This window comes from Mauremys mutica, chromosome 10 (assembly GCF_020497125.1).
Source record: "Mauremys mutica isolate MM-2020 ecotype Southern chromosome 10, ASM2049712v1, whole genome shotgun sequence".
NCBI classification, from domain to species: domain Eukaryota; kingdom Metazoa; phylum Chordata; order Testudines; family Geoemydidae; genus Mauremys; species Mauremys mutica.
The window spans coordinates 64,204,388-64,224,939 of record NC_059081.1 but is presented as its reverse complement, the minus strand read 5'-3'; the positions used below and the strand labels follow the sequence as shown (position 1 = coordinate 64,224,939).

The 20,552-nt window shown below is 43.7% G+C and overlaps 2 protein-coding genes across 3 annotated transcripts in view; one reads left to right on the top strand and one right to left on the bottom strand.

Moving 5' to 3' along the window:
- The window catches only part of KANSL1L (KAT8 regulatory NSL complex subunit 1 like), a 100,491-nt gene extending 93,977 nt beyond the window's left edge, over window positions 1-6,514 (top strand). For both annotated transcript variants that reach the window (XM_045031985.1, XM_045031984.1), the window contains exons 13-16: window positions 3,047-3,159; window positions 3,847-4,027; window positions 4,687-4,989; window positions 5,085-6,514. In XM_045031985.1, coding sequence (XP_044887920.1) covers window positions 3,047-3,159; window positions 3,847-4,027; window positions 4,687-4,935 — 543 coding nt within the window. In that variant the 3' untranslated portion in view covers window positions 4,936-4,989; window positions 5,085-6,514. The remainder of the gene's footprint in view (window positions 1-3,046; window positions 3,160-3,846; window positions 4,028-4,686; window positions 4,990-5,084) is intronic.
- A 4,699-nt stretch (window positions 6,515-11,213) lies between these two features.
- Window positions 11,214-18,728, bottom strand: RPE (ribulose-5-phosphate-3-epimerase). Its single transcript, XM_045031986.1, has 6 exons — window positions 18,522-18,728; window positions 14,085-14,164; window positions 13,112-13,251; window positions 12,467-12,601; window positions 12,184-12,270; window positions 11,214-11,643 (listed from the first exon to the last, which is right to left on the bottom strand). The coding sequence occupies exons 1-6, from the start codon at window positions 18,641-18,643 to the stop codon at window positions 11,521-11,523; spliced, it is 687 nt and encodes a 228-aa protein (XP_044887921.1). The 5' UTR covers window positions 18,644-18,728; the 3' UTR covers window positions 11,214-11,520.
- Between the last annotated feature and the right edge of the window lie 1,824 nt (window positions 18,729-20,552).

The window sequence follows — 20,552 nt, the reverse complement described above, 5'->3', positions numbered from 1 at the left end:
AGCTGAGAGCGGTGTGCCTGGCATGCCAGCCAGACTTTCCACATCCACTTATCAGCCAGCTTTGCAAGCATGTGCATTCGGGCCTGACCCAAAGCCCAGTAAAGCTAACGGGAGTCTTTCCACTGAAGTCTGTGGACTTCGGATCAGGTTCTCCGTCCCCAGCAGCAGCGCACGGTGAAGCTGTGTAGTGCTAAGTTCAGACAGATTTATCACAGAACAACGCAGCTGCAATAGTTTGTGTTCACATCTAACAGTTACAAACTCCCTCATCCGTTTTGTAAAATGATGTACCTAACACTGTTGCAGCAGAAACCACATGGCTGTGTGCTGTCTGTTGTAGGGTATTACCAGGGTCCAGTGTGCTCTTTGGCAAAATTTAACCTAAAATCTGTGGTTAGTTCCCTCGGGCTTTGTCTACACTACAGACCTTACAGCGGCACAGCTGTACTGCTAAAGCTACACCGCTGTAAGGTCTCCCGTGTACCCACTCTATGCTGGCAGGGGAGAGTTCTCCCGACAGCATAATTAAACCACCCCTAATGAGTGTCTCCTGCCAACAAAACGCTGTTCACACTGGCTTGTCGTGAAATTTGTCGGGCAGGGAGGTGTTTTTTTTCACTCCCCTGATTGACAAAAGTTTTACCAACAAAAGTGCTAGTGTTGACAAACCCTCAGTTCCGTGGCAGCTGACTGAAGGTTCTGCAGCACCTTCAGGCACACTTACAAAATGGAATCCTGTATTGAATTAAGTAGGAAAATGAACAGTGTCATTAATGTAACATCCATTGTTGTTTTAAAAACAAGGTGTGGCCATAGCACCCTTCTGCTCTGACCATCCCGAGGTGCTCAGTGAATTTTTGGGCCATTGGCAGCCAGAGTACATTACAGCAGTCCTGAACGTGTTCTGAACTCTATGCCAGAGAGCGGGTCTGTGGAGAACTGGTCCTCGGGTGTCTTGAGGAAGGCAAAACACAGCTCCTTTGTGTGCATATCTTTGTTCTTCTCAGCTGTGGCTGAGCAGCAACCTCAATTTTCAATGTTCTGCAGAAGAAGTAAGAGTCAAACTGTCTCAAAGTGCAGGGCAGATATGGTGTCTGGATCCAGACGGTTTCACTTAGCAGCCTGTGTCTTGTGCTTAGCTGAGCAACCAAAATTCTCATGAGCTTGGATCTAAGCGTCTTGCTGGAGTTCTGCAAACCATTCACTAAGAAATCTTTTGTGTAGAAATGGTGACTATTACCTGCTGGGTTTCTAGTAGGAATGTGGCATTTCACCTTTCCCCCCGGGGCCTTTCATTTTAGAATGTTTTTTATTCTTAATGAGGTCATACTTACATTACTCCACGCTCAAAGCACATTGCTGCTTCTCACTCCTGCAGCATGAGTATCTTTTTTCTTTTTCTTTCCATGCACCCTTCTGTGAAACATTAGCTTAGAGTTGTTGCATTCCTTTATAACCCTCTAGGCTCCTGGAACTTGCCAAGATATATTGGAGCAAGGCCGCCCAGAGGGGGGGGGGCAAGTGGGGCAGTTTGCCCCAGGCTTGGGCCCCGCAGGGGCCCCCGCGAGAATACAGTATTCTATAGTATTGCAACTTTTTTTTATGGAAGGAGCCTCCAAAATTGCTTTGCCCCAGCCCCCCCCCCCCCTCCCCTCCTCTGGGCAGCCCTATATTGGACTTCCTCTTCAAGCAATTTTAGTCTGTTCTAAACATCGTTTTTCTGGTTGCAGATATGGTAACCATCGGTCTGAGCAAAATCTAAGCCCCTATGGCCCATCCTCCATTTAAACTATTTCACAAAGACAACGTTGTGTTGTATCTTCACCTCAACTTTTTCCTCCACTCCTCCAAAAACTTCACAGTATGCCTGCTTAGGTCAGACTCTAAATTTGGATAGGTCCAAGCCTTCTAGGAAATCATCTCAGCTGCTCATATTTGGTAAGACATCCAAGGCAGTCTCTGTTCAGAGACTGTTTAAATTGGATACATATGATAGGCTAAACTTACAAGGCTATGAGTAAGCAGGAGTTCCAGTGCTGAGAGAATTAAGGGTTCTTTTGGTAGTGCTCTGTGTGCCTTTCCCTCTCCCCTTTGCCATGTCTCCCTAACAGATTTGTAAGTCCTGCTGCACAAAGTTCAGCTTATCCAGCACTGTTCTTTCAAATGGGAAGCCCGACGGAAGGATGAAACACTGTTTTCTCAGTCTTTTTTCAGCTAAGCACTCCCAAGCACTGCTGCTGTTCATTGATCTCTGCAGAGGCAATTTTTGAAGAATGGAACTTGCTTATTAGTAACTGGAATTTTCCAAATGTATTGCCTCTGCATATCTACACACTGCACCTCATCCCCAGACTTCTGTTGAGTCTCGGATGCTGAAGTAGAGAGGAACTCAGGCCACCTGGAGACACCGGCTTTTTATAACCTTGAGTAGAATTCTTGGGGTCATGGTTAATGCTCAACAGTTAACTTCATAAAATAGCCCGGGAACTTTTTTTTAAGGATACTATTACCTGAGGATCTACATGCTTAACTCTTTAAAAACTTGATTCACTGTGCTACTTTAGAACCTAAATGCAAAGGAATCTGACAGTTTACATCTCTGAAGGAAAATGTAGTTGCTCTTAAGTGCTATAGTTCACTTCTGTCTCCTGCCCTGGAAGAGACACAAGTGTGCATCCACAAATGTAGTACATTTCCTGTTTATTTGACTTACAAGTAAGTAACCTTCCTCTTACTTTTCAATCTAGTGTAGTCCTTGATTATTTCCATGGGGTGAAAATAATTCTTATATCAACTTGAGATTTTTTCCCTTCCAAACGTGTAAATTAGCAGGCTAAAAAGTTGTATCATCTAGCCGTACTTTTCTGTCCTATTTTAACATGAACACATACAGTTTACTATACCTTTGTACCCTTCAGTGCACATTTGATACTTTTTGTTGTGGATGTGACACACATTCCCCACATGACTGTATATAAAACCAGTGTTTTCATCTTTAGTGATGCTTGTAATCATGGCAGCAGCCATCTCTCATTTATAATTACAGATAGAAGATCTGTCAGATGAACTTTTTTCTTCACGTCATGCAAAATATGAAGAGAGAGAGAAAGCAAGGTGGTCATTGTGGGAACAGAGCCGATGGCCCAGAAGAAATAGCAGGCAGGTGTATTGTCATAAATGGAGGACTCTTACAGAATCATTGGGATTTTCTTTTGGTAGCACAGCAACTTTTAGAAATCCTATCAATAGAGTGAAGCATCTTTGAAAATGAGGGTATTCCCCATCAAATAGTTTAGCAGTACAGTATCATGCATATTTAATTTATTGCTCTGAAAGGAAAACTATATAGCTTTAAATCTTAGGAATTTAAAGAAAATCTAGGTTATTGGGATATTAGTGAATAAAATCTTAACATTTTCTGAACTCATCCCACTTCTGCTGTTCGCTGCCGTGCTCAGTAATTATTGCCTTAGTCAAATGAATAGGGTGTCACTTCTCACTCAGTAATCTCTGATTTAGATGAAAGAATGGGGTGTCATTTCTCTGGATCTAAGACTGAAAGTAATTTCATTCAGAGACCCACTTCAAGTACTGGATTCTGTTAAGTTTGTACTTTCAAAAAAAGTTGTCAAGGATATTCAAATGTATTTAAATATTTTATACCAAGGTCAGCTTTGCTTTAGAGTTCTGTTTTCAGGTTTTCTTTACTTCTAAGCATATAAATAAGAAGCCATTATTAAAAACTTATAGTGCCTTTTTTCTTTTTAAATAAAATCTGAATTGTTTCCAGTCACTTGACAGCAGTTATTAAACAAAAGCTTTTTTTCTCATTTTGTCTTGTACTAGATCTTATAGCAAAAATGCTGAAGGACAGCAGGGACAAGATCCAGTACTGAAAGAAAACCATCATAACTCATGTGCCTCACTGCGTTGTGCTGCTGAAGCTGCTTCTGATCTTACTTCAGAAATCCACAGTTCTGTATGTTTAAGGGTCCCACAGTCTTCAAAGGAAAACCAAGAAGCAAAGGTATGATGGTTTTTGTAAGTAAGGGCCTGATCCAGTGCCCAAAGTTTCCCTGACTTCAATGGGTCTTAGATCAGGCTCTAAAACTGCAAATGTAAGTGTTCTCATCTCTGATTTTTGGATTGCATTTAGAGCTTCTGCAAATTACCAGATTGAGATCACTTCCAAATGAAGTCCTCGATTTGTCAATAGAATAGGAACAGCACAGGCAAAACTTTCACTACTGGGTCAAAATGTCTCAGCCTCAAGATGAGAGAGTAGCAGGCTCTCTATTAATACATTCTGTAGCTTTTTTTCAGAGGATGCCAACATGTGTTCCAAATAGTACTGATTGTGATGGTAATCAATGTTCTTAACAGTAGAAAATAGAGGATTCCTTTTTACATCCCTTGCCCCTTACATTGTAACTGCATTGTTTAACCTTGGAAACAATGTTGGGATACAACTTATTTAAAAGATTCTATACAAAATGAAGTTGTGCTGTATTACGCCAAGCTACATTGAAAACTGGTACCCAGAAGAATGGTATTCTTCCCTGTAGCTGAAGAACCCTGCAAGCACTGTAAAGAACAAGACGCATTTGTTACTTGATAACAGAATCATTCTGCACATAGCTAACCAGGACCCCTCTTTCCTCCCCTCCCCCCTTTGACTCCTTTCAGTCTGAGCTGTGGGAACTTCGGGTTTTTCCGTTAAAGGATGAAGACATAGAAACCTTACGGTGCCAAGACCAAATAACAAATCAGACTGAAAGTTCAAGTGCAGCTTTCCACAGTGACTCCCTCTGCACTTCATGTACTCCCATCACTTTGCCAAACAATGGCCATCCACCAAGAAAACAATCCACAGACGAGCTGGAAGACTGCAAAAGTGTTTTCCTGGGACTCTGCAGCACAAGAAAACACAGGTGACAGGGAATAATGTGGTTCATTAAGAAAGCCGATTAAGATGGAGAAAAGTATAAGGTAAAATCTCTGTTATTCACACAAGAAATAACAGCACAATTCAAATACTGTATATTAGCAGCATATAATATATTTTCTTTCTTGCTTTGTAACAGGCAGGATAAAATCCCAAACGCAACACTTTCTTCTTCCTGAACCACAAGAGAAACTAATTATTTCAAGCTAGAAGTCTAGTATTCCCTGTGTTAAAAGTGAGCACACCTAAATAGCTGGCACGGTTTACTGCTTTCTGTTGTCATATTGCCACGTTCTTTAATATTCTTCCTTTTTTTCTTTCAAATGTGTTTATGGTTCTGATGGATTCTGGGACAGCAGAACACACTTTATTCCTTTAAACAAACAACTTCAAAACACAGAAAAACTACTTGAAAAGACAGTGAGGAGGAGGGGGTAATTTCAAATGGTTTCCTTTGGTGGCATGAGCATGTGGCAAATACCTGCCTTGTCTGAAATCCCTTGAATATTTAAGTACCAGTAGTTTTTAAATGACACTTTCAGAAGCCTTATATTTGGCTTAAAATGAGTCACTCATTCAACTCTATTGTTAGTTTCATGCAGAAATCCTCAAACACTAACACACAAATATACCACTATATTTCCATAGTTGATTTCTCTACTATACGAAAGGTAGACAGTTTTCTATTTCAGTCACATGGGGAGCAGAGAAGCCTAGGAGTGGTGAGGAAACGAAGATTGAATTAAATGAAGATGCAGCTCTGAATTTCATTTTGGATCATCAGATATTTGGCGACCTAACTCCTAGACCTGCAGTAGCTAATGCTGCTTAGAACTGTATGCTGTAATATCTTACCAACAAGTATAGTTGTTACGATTTCTAAGCGATACCTTGCAAGGGGTTCTACCAAGTATGCAAAAGCAGAGTGACTAACCAGAAAGGAAAACATTGTTAATAAGGACATCAGAAGGGCTTAAAAAAACCTTTCATAATGTTTCTAAATACAGATTGATTTTTAAATTCCCAGCCATTATACTCTAAGAAAATAAAAGCAAATTGTTTAAACTCATACATTCTGAATTACAGTATTTAGAATTTATCTGCATCCTCAAGTGATGCTAACAGAAGACGACGCATACAAGAATTGATGAGCTAGCAGTATTCTTGTAGCAGAACAATAATTCGACACCAGTAGAATGTATGTTTAAACCACCGTCAGCAGGAAGTTTTTCTGTGTACAACAGTTGAAGGCAACTATATAGGAGTCTCTGTTCTTGTACTACATTTTTCCTCAGCTTGTAATATCCAATACTGACAGATGACCCGTTTGTAATGTCAAATTTTTTCCTGTCAGATTGACTGGAAATATACGCTGGACCTCAGAAAAAAGTTCAGTCAAGTTTCAACACTACTGCCTATGCTACATTGTAGTTTATTGCACATTCTGATTTATTTTAAATCTTTTTTTTTAACACTGGTTTGTCCAGCAAATTAAACTCAAATTTTGCCTCAATGTCTGATACAATAATCTTCAATGCAAGGTTTTTTAAATTAAAAGTTATTTCCATACACTGTGTATAGTCTGAATTTGATTAGCAATAGAAGTACTTAGATTCCCTTCACAGGTCTGTAACATCAAATTAGTGGTATGTACCTTTAAGAGCTGAAGACCTGTATGGTCTTTTAATGGCTTTGTGGGAGCCACAAAGTAGTAATGGTACAAAGCCTTGCTGTTGCATTTGTTAATGTTGCATTAATACATGATGACGACGCACTGGATAACTAACTGGCTGTGAGACTGTTGTTTCCCCCGCTATTATCCCTTCTTCCTAGTTTCTGAGTGGAATGGGGTATTTCTCATTTCTCTCTCCCTTGTCTTCTGGCTGCTGCTGGGAATGTGAGTTGGAGAGCAGTGTGAGGTGAGGCTCTTTTCTTCTCCATTCCCCTGCTGCTTCAAAGTGAAGATTAGGAGCAGCTCAGATCCTCATAGCTCCCATCATACAACTTTATAGATTGTTCAGTGCCTCCTGTTCTTGTCTGTTCTATTTGGCAGTGTGAGGAGCAATCCTGGGATCTGGGCATCAGTCACATGAACTCCCTGCATGCAGGATGCAGGAGAACTACAGGTGAGGAACACTGACTTAGTAATGAAGTCTGAATCATCCAGGATCCTGAAGGAGAGAGAGAGTGCTCTGTTAATGTTAAGAGAATATTTTAAAAATGAAGTAAACTTTCAAGTAGGACTACTAACCAAACTGGGCTGGCTTGGTGGGTTGTCAGGCAGCTCACTGCATTGCTTTTCAGAGGATCTGGATATGAGACTCTTGCGCTGTAAAATCAGTAACGACAAATGGTATCACGTAGGATGGGGAAATCTTTGCATTGCCCCTGAGTAGTTCCTGGTAATTTCCTTTATTGAGCAGTATTAACATCCTCTTCTAAAGATGTTATTTGTTAATCTTGCCAGTTACGTGGCTGATACAAATGAAGACTGCACACCTCTTTGTCCCTATTGAGATGACCTCTGCCCTACCCACTGTGTGAACAGGCTAAACCTTCCAAGAATGTAATGAAACCACCCTGGCAAAGATGAGATGGGCAAGAAAGAGACTGAAAAACTGGATGCAAAATGGAGAACTTTACTTTTCTATTTTCTCCCTATGCAAATATTTAAGGCATTTTTTTCCATCAGAAATTTTGCTCTTATAGTCCACATCTCATCTGATAAAAAACAGATTTGAGACAGCAAAATAATTTGCCTGGGAGCAGATTCTAAGACCACTTCCATCCATTGAACTCCATGATATAAGGCATGAATAGAATATAGTTTATCGTTTCTCTTTACTTACTGCTCCCCCATACCAGCCCTGCACTCTGTAATCCTTCCAGTCCCTGTATGTCCTCCCATAACTGTGCTTTCTCCCAGTGCCCCAAGTGCCTGGAATGGCCATCCTCTCCCCCCCACACCCTCCCCCGCCTACACACCACATAACCTCTCCTTCAGATCTCCCCCCACTACTCCCCAAGCTCTCCAGCAAACTCATCTTATTGGTATAAACTTCCCTCCTCCCCGGTGTCATCTCTCTGACTCTGGAAACTCTTGGGGCTAGGGATGCTACTATTTACTTGTATTACAGTAGCCCCTAGAAGCTCCAGATGAGATTGAGGCTCTGTTATGCTAGGGTCTGTACAAACACATTGGAAGAGACAGGCCTTGCCCCAAACAGTTTATAGTCCAGAGCCAAGACAGTGTGGGATTACGATCCCCCTTTTACAGAGAGAGAGAGAGACACTAAGTGACTTGCCCACCACCACCCAGGAAGTCTGTGACAGTAAGAAACTGCACTCAGTCTGTCTAGCACCTACACAAGCCCCATCCCCCACCCTCTTTCTTCAGATCTGCTGTACGGATCTATTGTGCTGTCTTCAATTCTTAATAATTAAAACTTATGGGGATAATTCTCTCTCATGGAAATGGCCTCCTTCCTTCCCCTCACCTATAGTTTGTGTATTGTGGCACATGAATTCTGAAACCATTAGCTGTCTCAGTCAGAGCATGCTGAGAACTGCTCTATGCATAGCTCATCCCCAGGGCTGAGTTTATAAAAAGCCATGAAGCCCCTTGCTCAAGTTTTTTCCCCCTCATACCTCCCTTAAATGTTCAAAAATTTCCTCAACTTTTTGTCTTTTAGCGGTTACATAAAGGCTAAAACAGGTCATTCCTCCCCTCCCATCCCCCTGTGCAGCTGTAAAGGACTGAGCATTATGCAGTCAGGCACTGTTGGACCTGTGACTTGTTTTAGTATATTTGTGCTTTGTTTACCATTTTGGATCAAAAGGCATTTTTTCAGGTCTCCATATCTCCTTCCCTGGCCCTGTTGCAAGAGGTTTCACATCCTCCTTCAGATCCACGACCTTCATCAAAGCATGGGAAGGGCAGAAAGTCCTCAGATGGTGGTGAGCAGAGCATATTTTCAATATATTTTCTCACCCTGTTTGGGTGCATGCTAGTTTGCTTACAGAACTGTCCTTTGGAGGACCCCACATCCAAATAAGGATTGAATTGGACATCTGGAGTCATTTTCCTCCATTGATGATAGTGGGCACCTTGGACCCTTCCCTTGTTACAGAATATCAGTTACCTCTTGGACCTCCAGTCGTGTAATGCACAAAAGTTTGCTTTAGCACTAGAGTCTAGATGGCTTTGTTGGCTCTCCATTGGAACTTTGCCTGTTTTGAGACAAATAATTCTCAACTGGCTTTCATTTTAGTCCCAGTGAGATCCCTGCACTTTCATTGTTGAAAATGTATTTACATCATGACTTCATCTACCTAAAGAATCATGAGACTGAGGTTATAGAAAAGTACAACTAATTATGTTCTTCACTGGGGATCTGGTAGGTTGAACAGTACAAGACTGATGTGCAGAGTGTCTGAACATTTGATTTAGGCATGAAAGTTTGAGTCAAACTTCTCTATTCATTGACCCATGACTAAGTGATGTAGATCCTGTGTGGTTAGTTTTAATGTGGAAATACTTTTTCCATTTGGATGCCTGATCAGACTGAGTGTCTCCATGTTCAATATGTACTTTCATGGATGAGGTGTAGCTGCTGTTTTCTGTGCATAAGCATATTTACATCACTTATTTTTAAGTGGAAGAAGGCATACTGGGACAGAAAATTGTCATTTTTATTTGTTTGCTAATAGTGAGCAAAGGCAATTTTTAAGGCGTAACAGAAGAATGTAATTAAGCATATGCTGAAGTGTAGTAATCTCCATGGTGACTAATAGCCTTTCCCTTAACCTTAGCTGTGGAAGTGAAGAGATCACACAAAGGGGGGTTGCTGCAGTAGGAACAATTAGCCAGCCACTCTGCTGGGGAGGTGAGGTGGTTTTCCTGCAGGTATATTTTCCCCCCTGAAGTGCAGCCCTAGGCTGGCAGTTTACACTTGCTCAAGCCTGTTGACAAAAAAAGGTGTGGACCCCCAACTGCTCTAATCTAGGACCCAACAAGGGATTCAATTACATATTTCTCCTTGGGACAGAACATAGTATTTTTTAACAAAGGGTGTTAAATGACAACACGGGACTGCCTGCAGTTAAACATTCTCTCCATGGTAGTTTTGGGGGTACTGTGTGATGGCAGCTAGTTATACTGTATTTGGAAAAGTGGTGCACAGCTGGTTTGAGCAAATGATTCCATACTGACAGTTATCCCTAACTCTAGCTGGCTTACTAACAGCATTGAGGCTGTCTTGACCCCTTGGTACTTTTTTTGTGCAGCCCATGCCAGACGCCTTTGTTGCTGCATCCTCACATCTGCTTTTACCGAGGAAGCTAGAGTGGCTGTGTTTACACAGGCTGCCCCCACACCTGTAGTATCTCATCTTTGTTGAATTGGGGTACAGGGAAGGCATGTGCAAAAATGTTCCCTCTAAGCACTTTCTTTATGCAGCACTAACTGGTGGCTTTGGCTTTTTCGTACATACATGTCCAACATGGTTTTTCAGAGAGACTAGCTAGAGGAATTCTTGAACCAGTCCTACCTCTCTCGACTATCATTGCTTAGAAACTGAACAGCTGAAGCAGATTCGCCCTGTGCATCTAAATTATCCTACTTCCTCTCCACTGGAGTAGGCCTTTCTGTAAGTCAAGGATGCTGGTTATTACATCTTATACACAGGCAACAGCTGAAGTAGCTGCTTGGTCTTCTAGACATAGATTGCCTGAAGGATACTACATTTACCTATGATTAGTCATCTGAATAACTAGAATGCAAAAGACCTGGCTTAGGATCCCCATGTGCTTTTGTACAAATGAGACAATACCCTGTGGCTGCTCATTCTGCAATAATTAAAATTTTGTTAACCCACAACAGCAGGCAACTTACTATTCACTGCTGGTGACAAAATCCACTCTTCTACAATGAAGTTTGTTGTAAAAACTTCAGGAGTCAACATCTAATCTAATAATGGTACCTTCAGATCATTTATCTTGGAAAGTTTTCACTAGCTAGTCATAAGGATACCACCTATGAAAACTAGGCCAAGAGACTTAGAAGTTCCACAATAAGCTTCCCCTTTGAAAAACTATTTCCCACTGCTGTGAGCCTGAAATATTGTACCGTAACTTTATTGGGGTGTACATACCTGTCTAAGTTAATGAACTTACTTCTGGAAAGATGCTCTTTCTTGGGGAAGATTGCACTCCAAGATGAACCACGTGCTACTGAATAGCTAACAGATAAGTTTTGCTACTTGTAAGATGACTTATCACCAGTGTTTTATTTCAAACATTGAAACAGTTTTGTAGGAATGCACAGAGCAGACTTAGTCTTCCACATATTTCAAGCAAAAACCCACACTTTTGTTTCCATCCAATTCCTGTTATAAAATAAGTCTCCAGTCAATTGAAGGGATAGCACTGGCTGATTGTATTTCCAGCCCTGGCAAAACAGCTGCTTGCAGTGAAGGAGCAATTCTTCAGTGCTGCAGTCCTGGTTCAGCAGTGATGTTCCCATACTGGAATAGGACCCGTTCACACCCAAGCTACCTTGGCATGAGTTGGCGGTCTCATCGGTCCAGGGAACGTTTCTGAGCAGCTTCTGAACACACATTTCTCAGGAGGTTGATGACAGATCTAGGATCTTCACTTTTCATAATAGCACTGCCAGACACAATCATGTTTGCTCCTGCCTGGAAGAAGGTTAACCAGCCAGCTGTGTAATATGGACTACCACCACATAATCCCTGTACTCTCTAACTAGTGACATTTCTGTATTAGAAAAGGTAGGTAACTATTGTCCACTTGCAACATGCCTGGACTTCATCAGACTTCAAAAAAATTATTCTAGTGAGAAAAGGGTATTTCCGCAAACAGAACCAGAACCAACCTAGGCTGCAGGAAAGCTATCCTGCACAAAGAGTGACAAAGCAAGTGCTGTAGGTTAGGTCATGGTATAGTAGACTATCAGGGAAGGGCTAGCTCAGTGGCTTGCTAAACCCAGGGTTGTGAGCTCAATCCTTGAGGGGGCCCTTTAGGGAGATGGGGCAAAAATCTGTTGGATGATTTAATTGGGGATTGGACTAGATGATCTCCTGAGGTCCCTTTATGATTCTAAAACAAAGCAATAACCAAAATGAAAGACCCAGCAGGGAGATTACAATCTCATGCACAGAGTGAATGTCTTAAAAGGAGGAGAGTCCTCACTGTGCAGTTCAGTTTTTAAAGCTTACCTCTGCACATTTATGGATGGTGTCTGGCCCCACACCACCATCCACTTCAATATCCAAGGAAGGAAACTGTGTCCTCAGCCACTGAATCTAAAGAGCCCATACAAAAACCCCCACAAAAGTTAAGCACTTGGTTTTACACAGAGATACTCCCCAGCTCTATATAATTTCTAACATTTAAATGATTAAGGATTTTTTTTGTTAATGTCATCTCCCTTCCCACTTGTCAAGGCATAGGGAGTAGAAACAGACTAGTTCCATTTAATAAAACGCAATCAGTATCTACCTTTGGCATCATGTTTTCCATGAACTTCTGCCCGCCAAATCCAGGTTCTACTGTCATCACCAAAGCCATGTCTATCTGATTGGCCCACGGTGCTAAATATTCAACTACAGTTCCAGGTTTGATGGCCAAGCCAACCTGCGGAAGGAGGGAAAGATAAATGAAAGTGCATCTGTAGGACAAAGGAGGCCTTGCACCTGTGTTAGCATTGCTCTGATACTGGCTACTGCAAGCTTTAAAAAATTACCGGTTAAATATTGTGAACAGTATTTGGAATATTATGTAGGCTCAATTAAGGCAAAAAGGTATTGATTGCATTAAAGCAATCGTCCACCGACTTTTTATGTTGCACCCCACCCATAATGTAACCAGTCCATGGCCCCCAGGGGACAGAGCTGCAGCTGGGAGCAGGAGTGGAAGCCAGGGCTTGGCCTGGAGCAGAGCTGGGTGGCCCTCCCTCTGTGTACCCCACACTTTGGGGACCACTGCATTAAAGCAAGATTTCACTTTGTCTCCAGGACTTCTGTTCAGATATAAATTGCTTTCATTTCATTAGTCCTCAAGAACATTATTGCCCAGATCTTTCAATGCCAGAGGGAGGCAGCTACTGCAATGCAGCACACAACTCTTGCCACAATAGGGCCTCACCTTCATCCCATTTTCCCTAATGTCTTTAATCAGTGCCCCTGGATTGTCTGTAGCCTCTAGGTGAAAAGTGTACTGGTTTGCACCTGCTACAGCCATTGGTTTCACCCACTGCTCTGGCTTGGCAACCATCATGTGCATATCTGAAAGGAATCACCAAGAACAGAAGCGTAAGTAAGCAAGATACACTGGGCATGCATCATTCACCAAAGTATACCAATATGTGGACTATCTGTAATTCATATACCATATCAGCTGCTTTAGAGTCATTACAGAAGATGCATATTCAAAGCATGCACTCAGAGCTCAAAAAAAATAGCAACAGCATAAGCTATTCAGATGAGTGCATATTAATTTATACAAAACAAATTCAGAACATAAATCCATGCTCAACATTGGTATTATTAGATATGTTTAGTAATTACTACTCAAGCTTAATAGGACATTGATTACATTATAGTGACATGCCACATGGGAGTGTGTTTCTTTAAAGTACTAAAAAGCAAACAAACAGTAGCTCACATAATACATTCTCCCCTCCCTCTGACTTAGTTTAGCTAAAAAGGAAACCGTAGTTTTACAGCGTTTTGCTTGGCTATAAGTATTTCGTAATCACCAAACATGAAGCCCAGGATATGGCTCCTTTGTGCTACTCAAGTTCTAGAAAGGGGTTGGAAAGCTGGGGAAATCCTCATCTGACATAGCTGGCTCTACACCAGCCCTCCTTGACTTTCCCCACATGTAGGGGGATGTGTTGTAACCACCTTCCAATGATTCCTACCACCATCATGGCCCCCGGGGTAAGGCTATTCTAAACTAAGACAGCACAAAACCAGCCCCAGGATTAGGGAGCAGCAAAACAGTTTTGAGGTTACCACATTGAGTTGTGGCGAGGATTCAAACCCACAATGTTTTGTGGTTTCCTCTGTCAGTATAACACCACATACTCAAGAGTTTGGAAAAATGAAGTCCTTACCAAAGAAAGGATCCTGACCCAGCTGCTTTCGAAGGCTCTCTACTACAGGGTGTCCAAATGTGATGTTCGGAACAAAGTGCCTACCAATTAGAAAAAAACGTTTTATTGTATGGTGACTAAAGTAAGGAATTTTATATTGACCTACATTTATGGGAAATATAAAAACAAATCTTTATACTATGTTCAAGAAGCAGTGTTGTTAATACAATTAGCCTCTCCCAACTGCAGGAAGCTCTGTGGCTGCTGGCTGGGAGCTCTGAAAGCAGCGCCATCACCATCAGCAGCGCAGAAATAAGGGTGTCAATATTGCAACCCCCCTACAATAACCTTGGAACCCCCCCCACTCCCTTTTGGGTCAGGACCCGCTCCCACCCCCATTACAACACCATGAAATTTCAGATTTAAATATCTGAAACTGAAATTTCACATTTTAAAAATCCTATTACTGAAATGTACCAAAATGGACTGTGAATTTGGTACGGCCCTAATAATAGGGTTATAAGCACTAGCTAGCATAGATTTGTCCAGAACAAATCATGCCAAAGCAACTTAATTTCCTTCTTTGACAGGGTTACTAGCTTAGTAGATACAGGGTATGCGAGACGCGACGTGTCTTGATTTTAGTAAGTCTTTTGACACAATTCCATATGACATTCTCATAATCAAATTAGGGAAATACAATCTGGATAAAACTATTATCTGATTGAAAGACCATACTCAAAGAGTAGTTACCAATGGTTTGCTGTCAATCTAGTGGGGTCCACACATCAGCCATGGGACCGGTACTATTTAATATTTTTTTAACTTGGATAATGGAGTGGAGAATATGCAGATGACACCAAGATGGGAGGGGTGCTAGCATCTTGGAGGACAGGATTAGATTTCAAACCAACCTTGACAAATTATAGAATTGTCAAATGCACAGCTACACAACAGGAATAACTGGCTAGATCATAGCACTGCTGAAAAGGATCTGGGGGTTATAGTGGATCAGAAATTGAATAAGTCAATAATATAATGCACTTGCAAAAAAAGGCCAGTATCTTTCAGGGGTGTATTGACAGGAGTGTCATATGTAAGAGGTGGGAGGTAACTGTCCTGCTCTACTTGGCATAGGTGAGGCCTCAGTTGAAGTTCTTGTCCCGTCTGGGCACCACACTTTAGGAAAGATGTGGACAAAATGGACAGAGTCCAGAGGAGAGCGACAAACAAGATACAAAGTTTAGAAATCCTGACCTATGATGAAAGGTTGAAAAACTGGGCATGCTTATTCTTGAGAAAAGAAAAGTGTGTGTGTGTGTTGGGGGGGAGGGAGAGGGGGATTTGATAAGTCTTCAATATAGTTGAATCACTTGGTAATAGTGACCATAATATAATTAAATTGAACATCCCTGCGGCAGGAAAAACACCACAGTAGCATTTAATTTAAGAAAGTGGGACTACACAAAAATGAGGAAGTTAGTTAAACAAATTAAAAGGTACAGTGCCAAAAGTGAAATCTCTGCAAGCTTCATGGAAACTTTTTAAAGGCCCCATAACAGAGGCTCAACTTAAATATAAATCCCAAATTTAAAAACATAGGAAGAGGATCAAAAAAGTGCCACCATGGCTAAACAACAAAGTAAAAGAAGCAGTGAGAAGCAAAAAGGCATCCTAGTGAGGAAAACAGAAAGGAGTATAAACTCTGGCAAATGAAGTGTAAAAATGTAATTAGGAAGGCAAAAAAGAATTTGAACTACAGCTAGCCAAAGTGTCAAAAAGTAATAGCAAAAAGAATTTTAAGTACATCAGAAGCAGGGAGCCTCTAGGGTGATAAAGCCATTGCAGAGAAATTAAATACATTCTTGGCATCAGTCTTCATGGCTGAGGATGCGAGGGAGATTCCCAAACCTGAGTCATTCTTTTTAGGCGACAAATCTGAGGAACTGTTAAAGACTGAGGTGTCATTGGAGGAGGTTTGGGAACAAATTGATAAATAGTAATAAGTCACCAGGACCAGCTGGTATTCACCCAAGAGTTCTGAAGGAAGTAAAATGTGAAATTGCAAAAGTACTAACTGTGGTATATAACCTATCATTTAAATCAGCTTCTGTATCAAATGACTGGAGGATAGCTAATATGTCACCAATTTTTAAAAAGGGTTCTAAAGGGGATCCTAGCAATTACAGACTGGTAAGCCTGATTTCAGTACCAGGCAAACTGCTTGAAATTATAGTAAAGAACAGCCTTATCAGACACACAGATTAACATGATTTGTTGAGGAAGAGTCAATAGGGGTTTTGTAAAGGGAAATCATGCCTCACCAATCTACTCGAAGTCTTTGAGGGGATCAACAAGCATATGGACAAGGTGAATATAGTGTACTTAAATTTTCAGAAAGCCTTTCACAAGGTCCCTCAGCAAAGGCTCTTAAGCAAAGTAAGATGTCATGGGATAAGAGGAAAGGTCATCTTATGGACTGGTAACTGGTTAAAAGATAGGAAACAAAGGGTAGAAATAAATGGCCAGTTTTCAGAATGGAGAGAGATAAATAATGATATACCACAGTCTGTACTGGGACCAGTACTATTTAACATATTCATAAATGATCTGGAAAAAATAGGCAAAATTTGCAGATGATACAAAACTACTCAAGATAGTTAAGTCCAAAGTAGACTGTGAAGAGTTAGAATGGGACCTCACAAAACCGAGTGACAATGGCAGATGAAATACAAATTCACATTGGAAAATATAATCCCAACTATACATAGAAAATGATGGGGTCTAAATTAGCTGTTACCATCCAAGAATGAGATCTCGTAGTCATTGTGGATACTTCTCTGAAAACATCCACTCAATGTGCAGCGGCAGTCAAAAAGCAAACAGAATGTTGGGACTCAATAGGAAACGGATAGATAAAACAGAAAATATCATATTGCCTCTATATAAATCCATGGTATGCCCACATCTTGAATACCATGTGCCAATGTGATCACCCCATCTCAAAAAAGATATACTGGAATTGGAAAAGGTTTAGAAAAGGGCAACAAAAATTATTAGGGGTATGGAATTGCTGGCATATGAGGAGAAATTAATAAGACTGGGACTTTTCAGCTTGGAAAAAAGACAACTAAGGGGGGATATAACAGAGTCTATAAAATCATGGCTAGTGTGGAGAAAGTAAATAAGGAAATGTTATTTACTCATAACACAAGAACTAGGGTCACCAAATGAAATTAATAGGCAGCAGGTTTAAAACAAAAAAAAAGGAAGTATTTCTTCACACAACGCACAGTCAACCTGTGGAACTCTTTGCCAAAGGATATTGTGAAGGCCAGTCTATAACAGGGTTCAAAATAGCAGCTAGATAAATTCATGAAGGACAGGTCCATCAATGGCTATTAGCCAGGATGGGCAGGGATGGTGTCCCTAACCTATGTTTGCTGGGAATGGGTGATGGGAGGGACCACTTGATGATTACCTGGTTTGTTCATGCCTTCTGCGGCACCTGGCATTAGCCACTATTGGAAAACAGGATACTGGCCTTTGGTCTGACCCAGTATGGCCGTTTTTATGATAAGAGCTGTTTTAAAGAGGACAGGGATGAAGTGTCCTTCACATCTGCTGGAGTAGTACAAGTAGTAACTGACTTAATCTGCATTAAGAGGGACTGAGGCTGATATGAGGAAAAGCTTTGTAAGGGTAGCTAAACGCTGGACTAGGCTTCCACGGGAGGTTGTGGAACCCCCGTCACGGGGAATTTTTAAGACCAGGTTCACTAGAGACCGGTCAGGGATGGTCTAAGTTTACTGGCGCTGCCTCAGCACAGGGGCTGGCCTGACACTTCCTGAGGTCCCCGCCCGCCCTACATCGCTATGAGACGCTCACGCCCCCTGGTCGCTGGCCATTAGGAAAGCTGCGCCCGCACCACAGCCGCTCTGAGAGGCTCCCGCGCCTGGCTCCAGGCAGGCTGACCCCTCCCCCGGGGGTGTCTGCGCCGCACTCAGGTGCCTGGCGCGGGCTAAGGGGGGCACCGAGGGGCTGTTTAATTGCGACGCAGATTCGGGGGTTCAGGCTGCAGCGCTGAGGCCCTCGCGCCCTCCCGGGACCCTACGGCCGGAGCCCAAATGTCTCCACAGCAACCGCCCAGCCGCGGGTTTCCCGCCGCGGCGTGCGCCGGGCGCTGCCCGGGCAGGGCTGCACTTCGCCGGCCACGGACACGCCCTCAGCGAGGCGTCGCGAAGGCTGCCCGGGAGCAGCGCCCGGCCCGGCCGCAACGAGGCGCTGAACAACCCCCCCCACCGGGCGGGCGGCAAATGCCCCGCGGAGCCTCCCCTCAGCAGCGCCCCCCCCACGCGCGCAGAGCAGCGCCAGGGCTGCCGCCGCCCCGGGCCGGGCACCGGGGGGGCGGGGCTCGGGCTCGAGGCGGAAGCGCGCGCGCCGCGCGGCGGCCGTTACCCGTCCATCACGTCCAGGTGCAGGTAGTCCGCCCCGGAGTCCAGCATGCGGCCGCACTCGGCGCCCAGCGCCGCCAGGTCGCTGTTGAGGATGGACGGGCCGATCCGGCATCCCGACGCCATGGCCGCCCCGCCACCGGGATCTGAGCGAGGCGCAGGCGCGACAGCCTGAGGGACGCCACAACCCCCCCCCCCCCCCGGGGATCCTGGGAGGTGTAGTTCTGCCGCGGCTCGCGGAATGGCAGGGACTACTCGCCCCACAATGCAACACGGTGCCTGGGGAAAGGGTGGCGCAGGCGCCCTGCATCGGCCTTTGGCCTCCCTCCCGGCGCCAGGGGGCGGGGCAGCAGTGGAGACCCGCCCCCTGAGGGGCGGTGCAAAGACCATGATGGGCGGGAGGGGGAGAGGCGAGCCCCTCGCGCAGCACGGGGCCCAGGCTGGTGTCCCTGAGCCTGGCTGCCCTGCTGGTCACTCCCTCTGCAGGGCTCCGGCTGCTGGCGGGACCCTGGCCTTGCTGGACCCTTGCGTGGCCCTGCTGCTGTTCCGCTTTCCTCAGGTTCACACCTGCAGCTCGCCTGCCCAGGGTGGCTGCCGGGGGGAATCTTAGAATCATAGAATCTCAGGGTTGGAAGGGACCTCAGGAGGTCATCTAGTCCAACCCCCTGCTCAAAGCAGGACCAAACCCAACTAAATCACCCCAGCCAGGGCTTTGTCAAGCCTGACCTTAAAAACCTCTAAGGAAGGAGATTCCACCACCTCCCTAGGTAACCCATTCCAGTGCTTCACCACCCTACTAGTGAAAAAGTTTTTCCTAATATCCAGCCTAAACCTCCCCCTCTGCAACTTGAGACCATTACTCCTTGTTCTGTCATCTTCTACCACTGAGAACAGTTTAGATCCATCCTCTTTGGAACCCCCTTTCAGGTAGTTGAAAGCAGCTATCAAATCCCCCCTCATTCTTCTCCTCTGCAGACTAAACAATCCCAGTTCCCTCAGCCTCTCCTCATAAGTCATGTGCTCCAGCCCCCTAATCATTTTTGTTGCCCTCTGCTGGACTCTCTCCAATTTATCCACATCCTTCTTGTAGTGTGGGGCCCAAAACTGGACACAGTACTCCAAATGAGGCCTCACCAGTGCTGAGTAGAGGGGAATGATCACATCCCTCGATCTGCTGGAAATGCCCCTACTTATACAACCCAAAATGCCATTAGCCTTCTTGGCAACAATGGCACACTGTTGACTCATATTCAGCTTTTCGTCCACTGTAACCCCTAGGTCCTTTTCTGCAGAACTGCTGCCCAGCCATTCGGTCCCTAGTCTGTAGCAGTGCATGGGATTCTTCCGTCCTTGTTGAACCTCATCATATTTCTTTTGGCCCAATCCTCTAATTTGTCTAGGTCCCTCTGTATCCTAGCCCTACCCTCCAGCGTATCAACCACTCCTCCCAGTTTAGTGTCATCTGCAAACTTGCTAAGGGTGCAGTCCACACCATCCTCCAGATCGTTAATGAAGATATTGAATAAAACCAGCCCCAGCACCGACCCTTGGGGCACTCCACTTGATACCAGCTGCCAACTAGACATGGAACCATTGATCACTACCCGTTGAGCCCGACCATCTAGCCAGTTTTCTATCCACCTTACTGTCCATTCATCCAGCCCATACTTCATGCAAGTCAGGTATCAGCTTCCATGGCGTAACGCGGCCATCGAGAGTCACCAAGTTCCGGCGATACTGTCATCAACTAAACTCACTCTTCCGAGCCAGCCGCTTTCACCCAGCTTTGTATCTCATGTAGGCCAAAGCAGAGGTATATACCTACCCGAAGGATGGGTTACCATCAGCTTAGGAAGAGACAGTCAAATATTTTGGACATATAAAAGAAAGGGGGAGTATTAGCTTGACTTCCAAAGTAACCCATTCAGAAGTGTAATATATGAGTGCAATAAATGACGGCCAGGCCTCCAAATGTGGCAAATACACCACATTGGTTGTTAGCTGTAGGGCATTTGGAGGGAATTGCAGGAAGAAA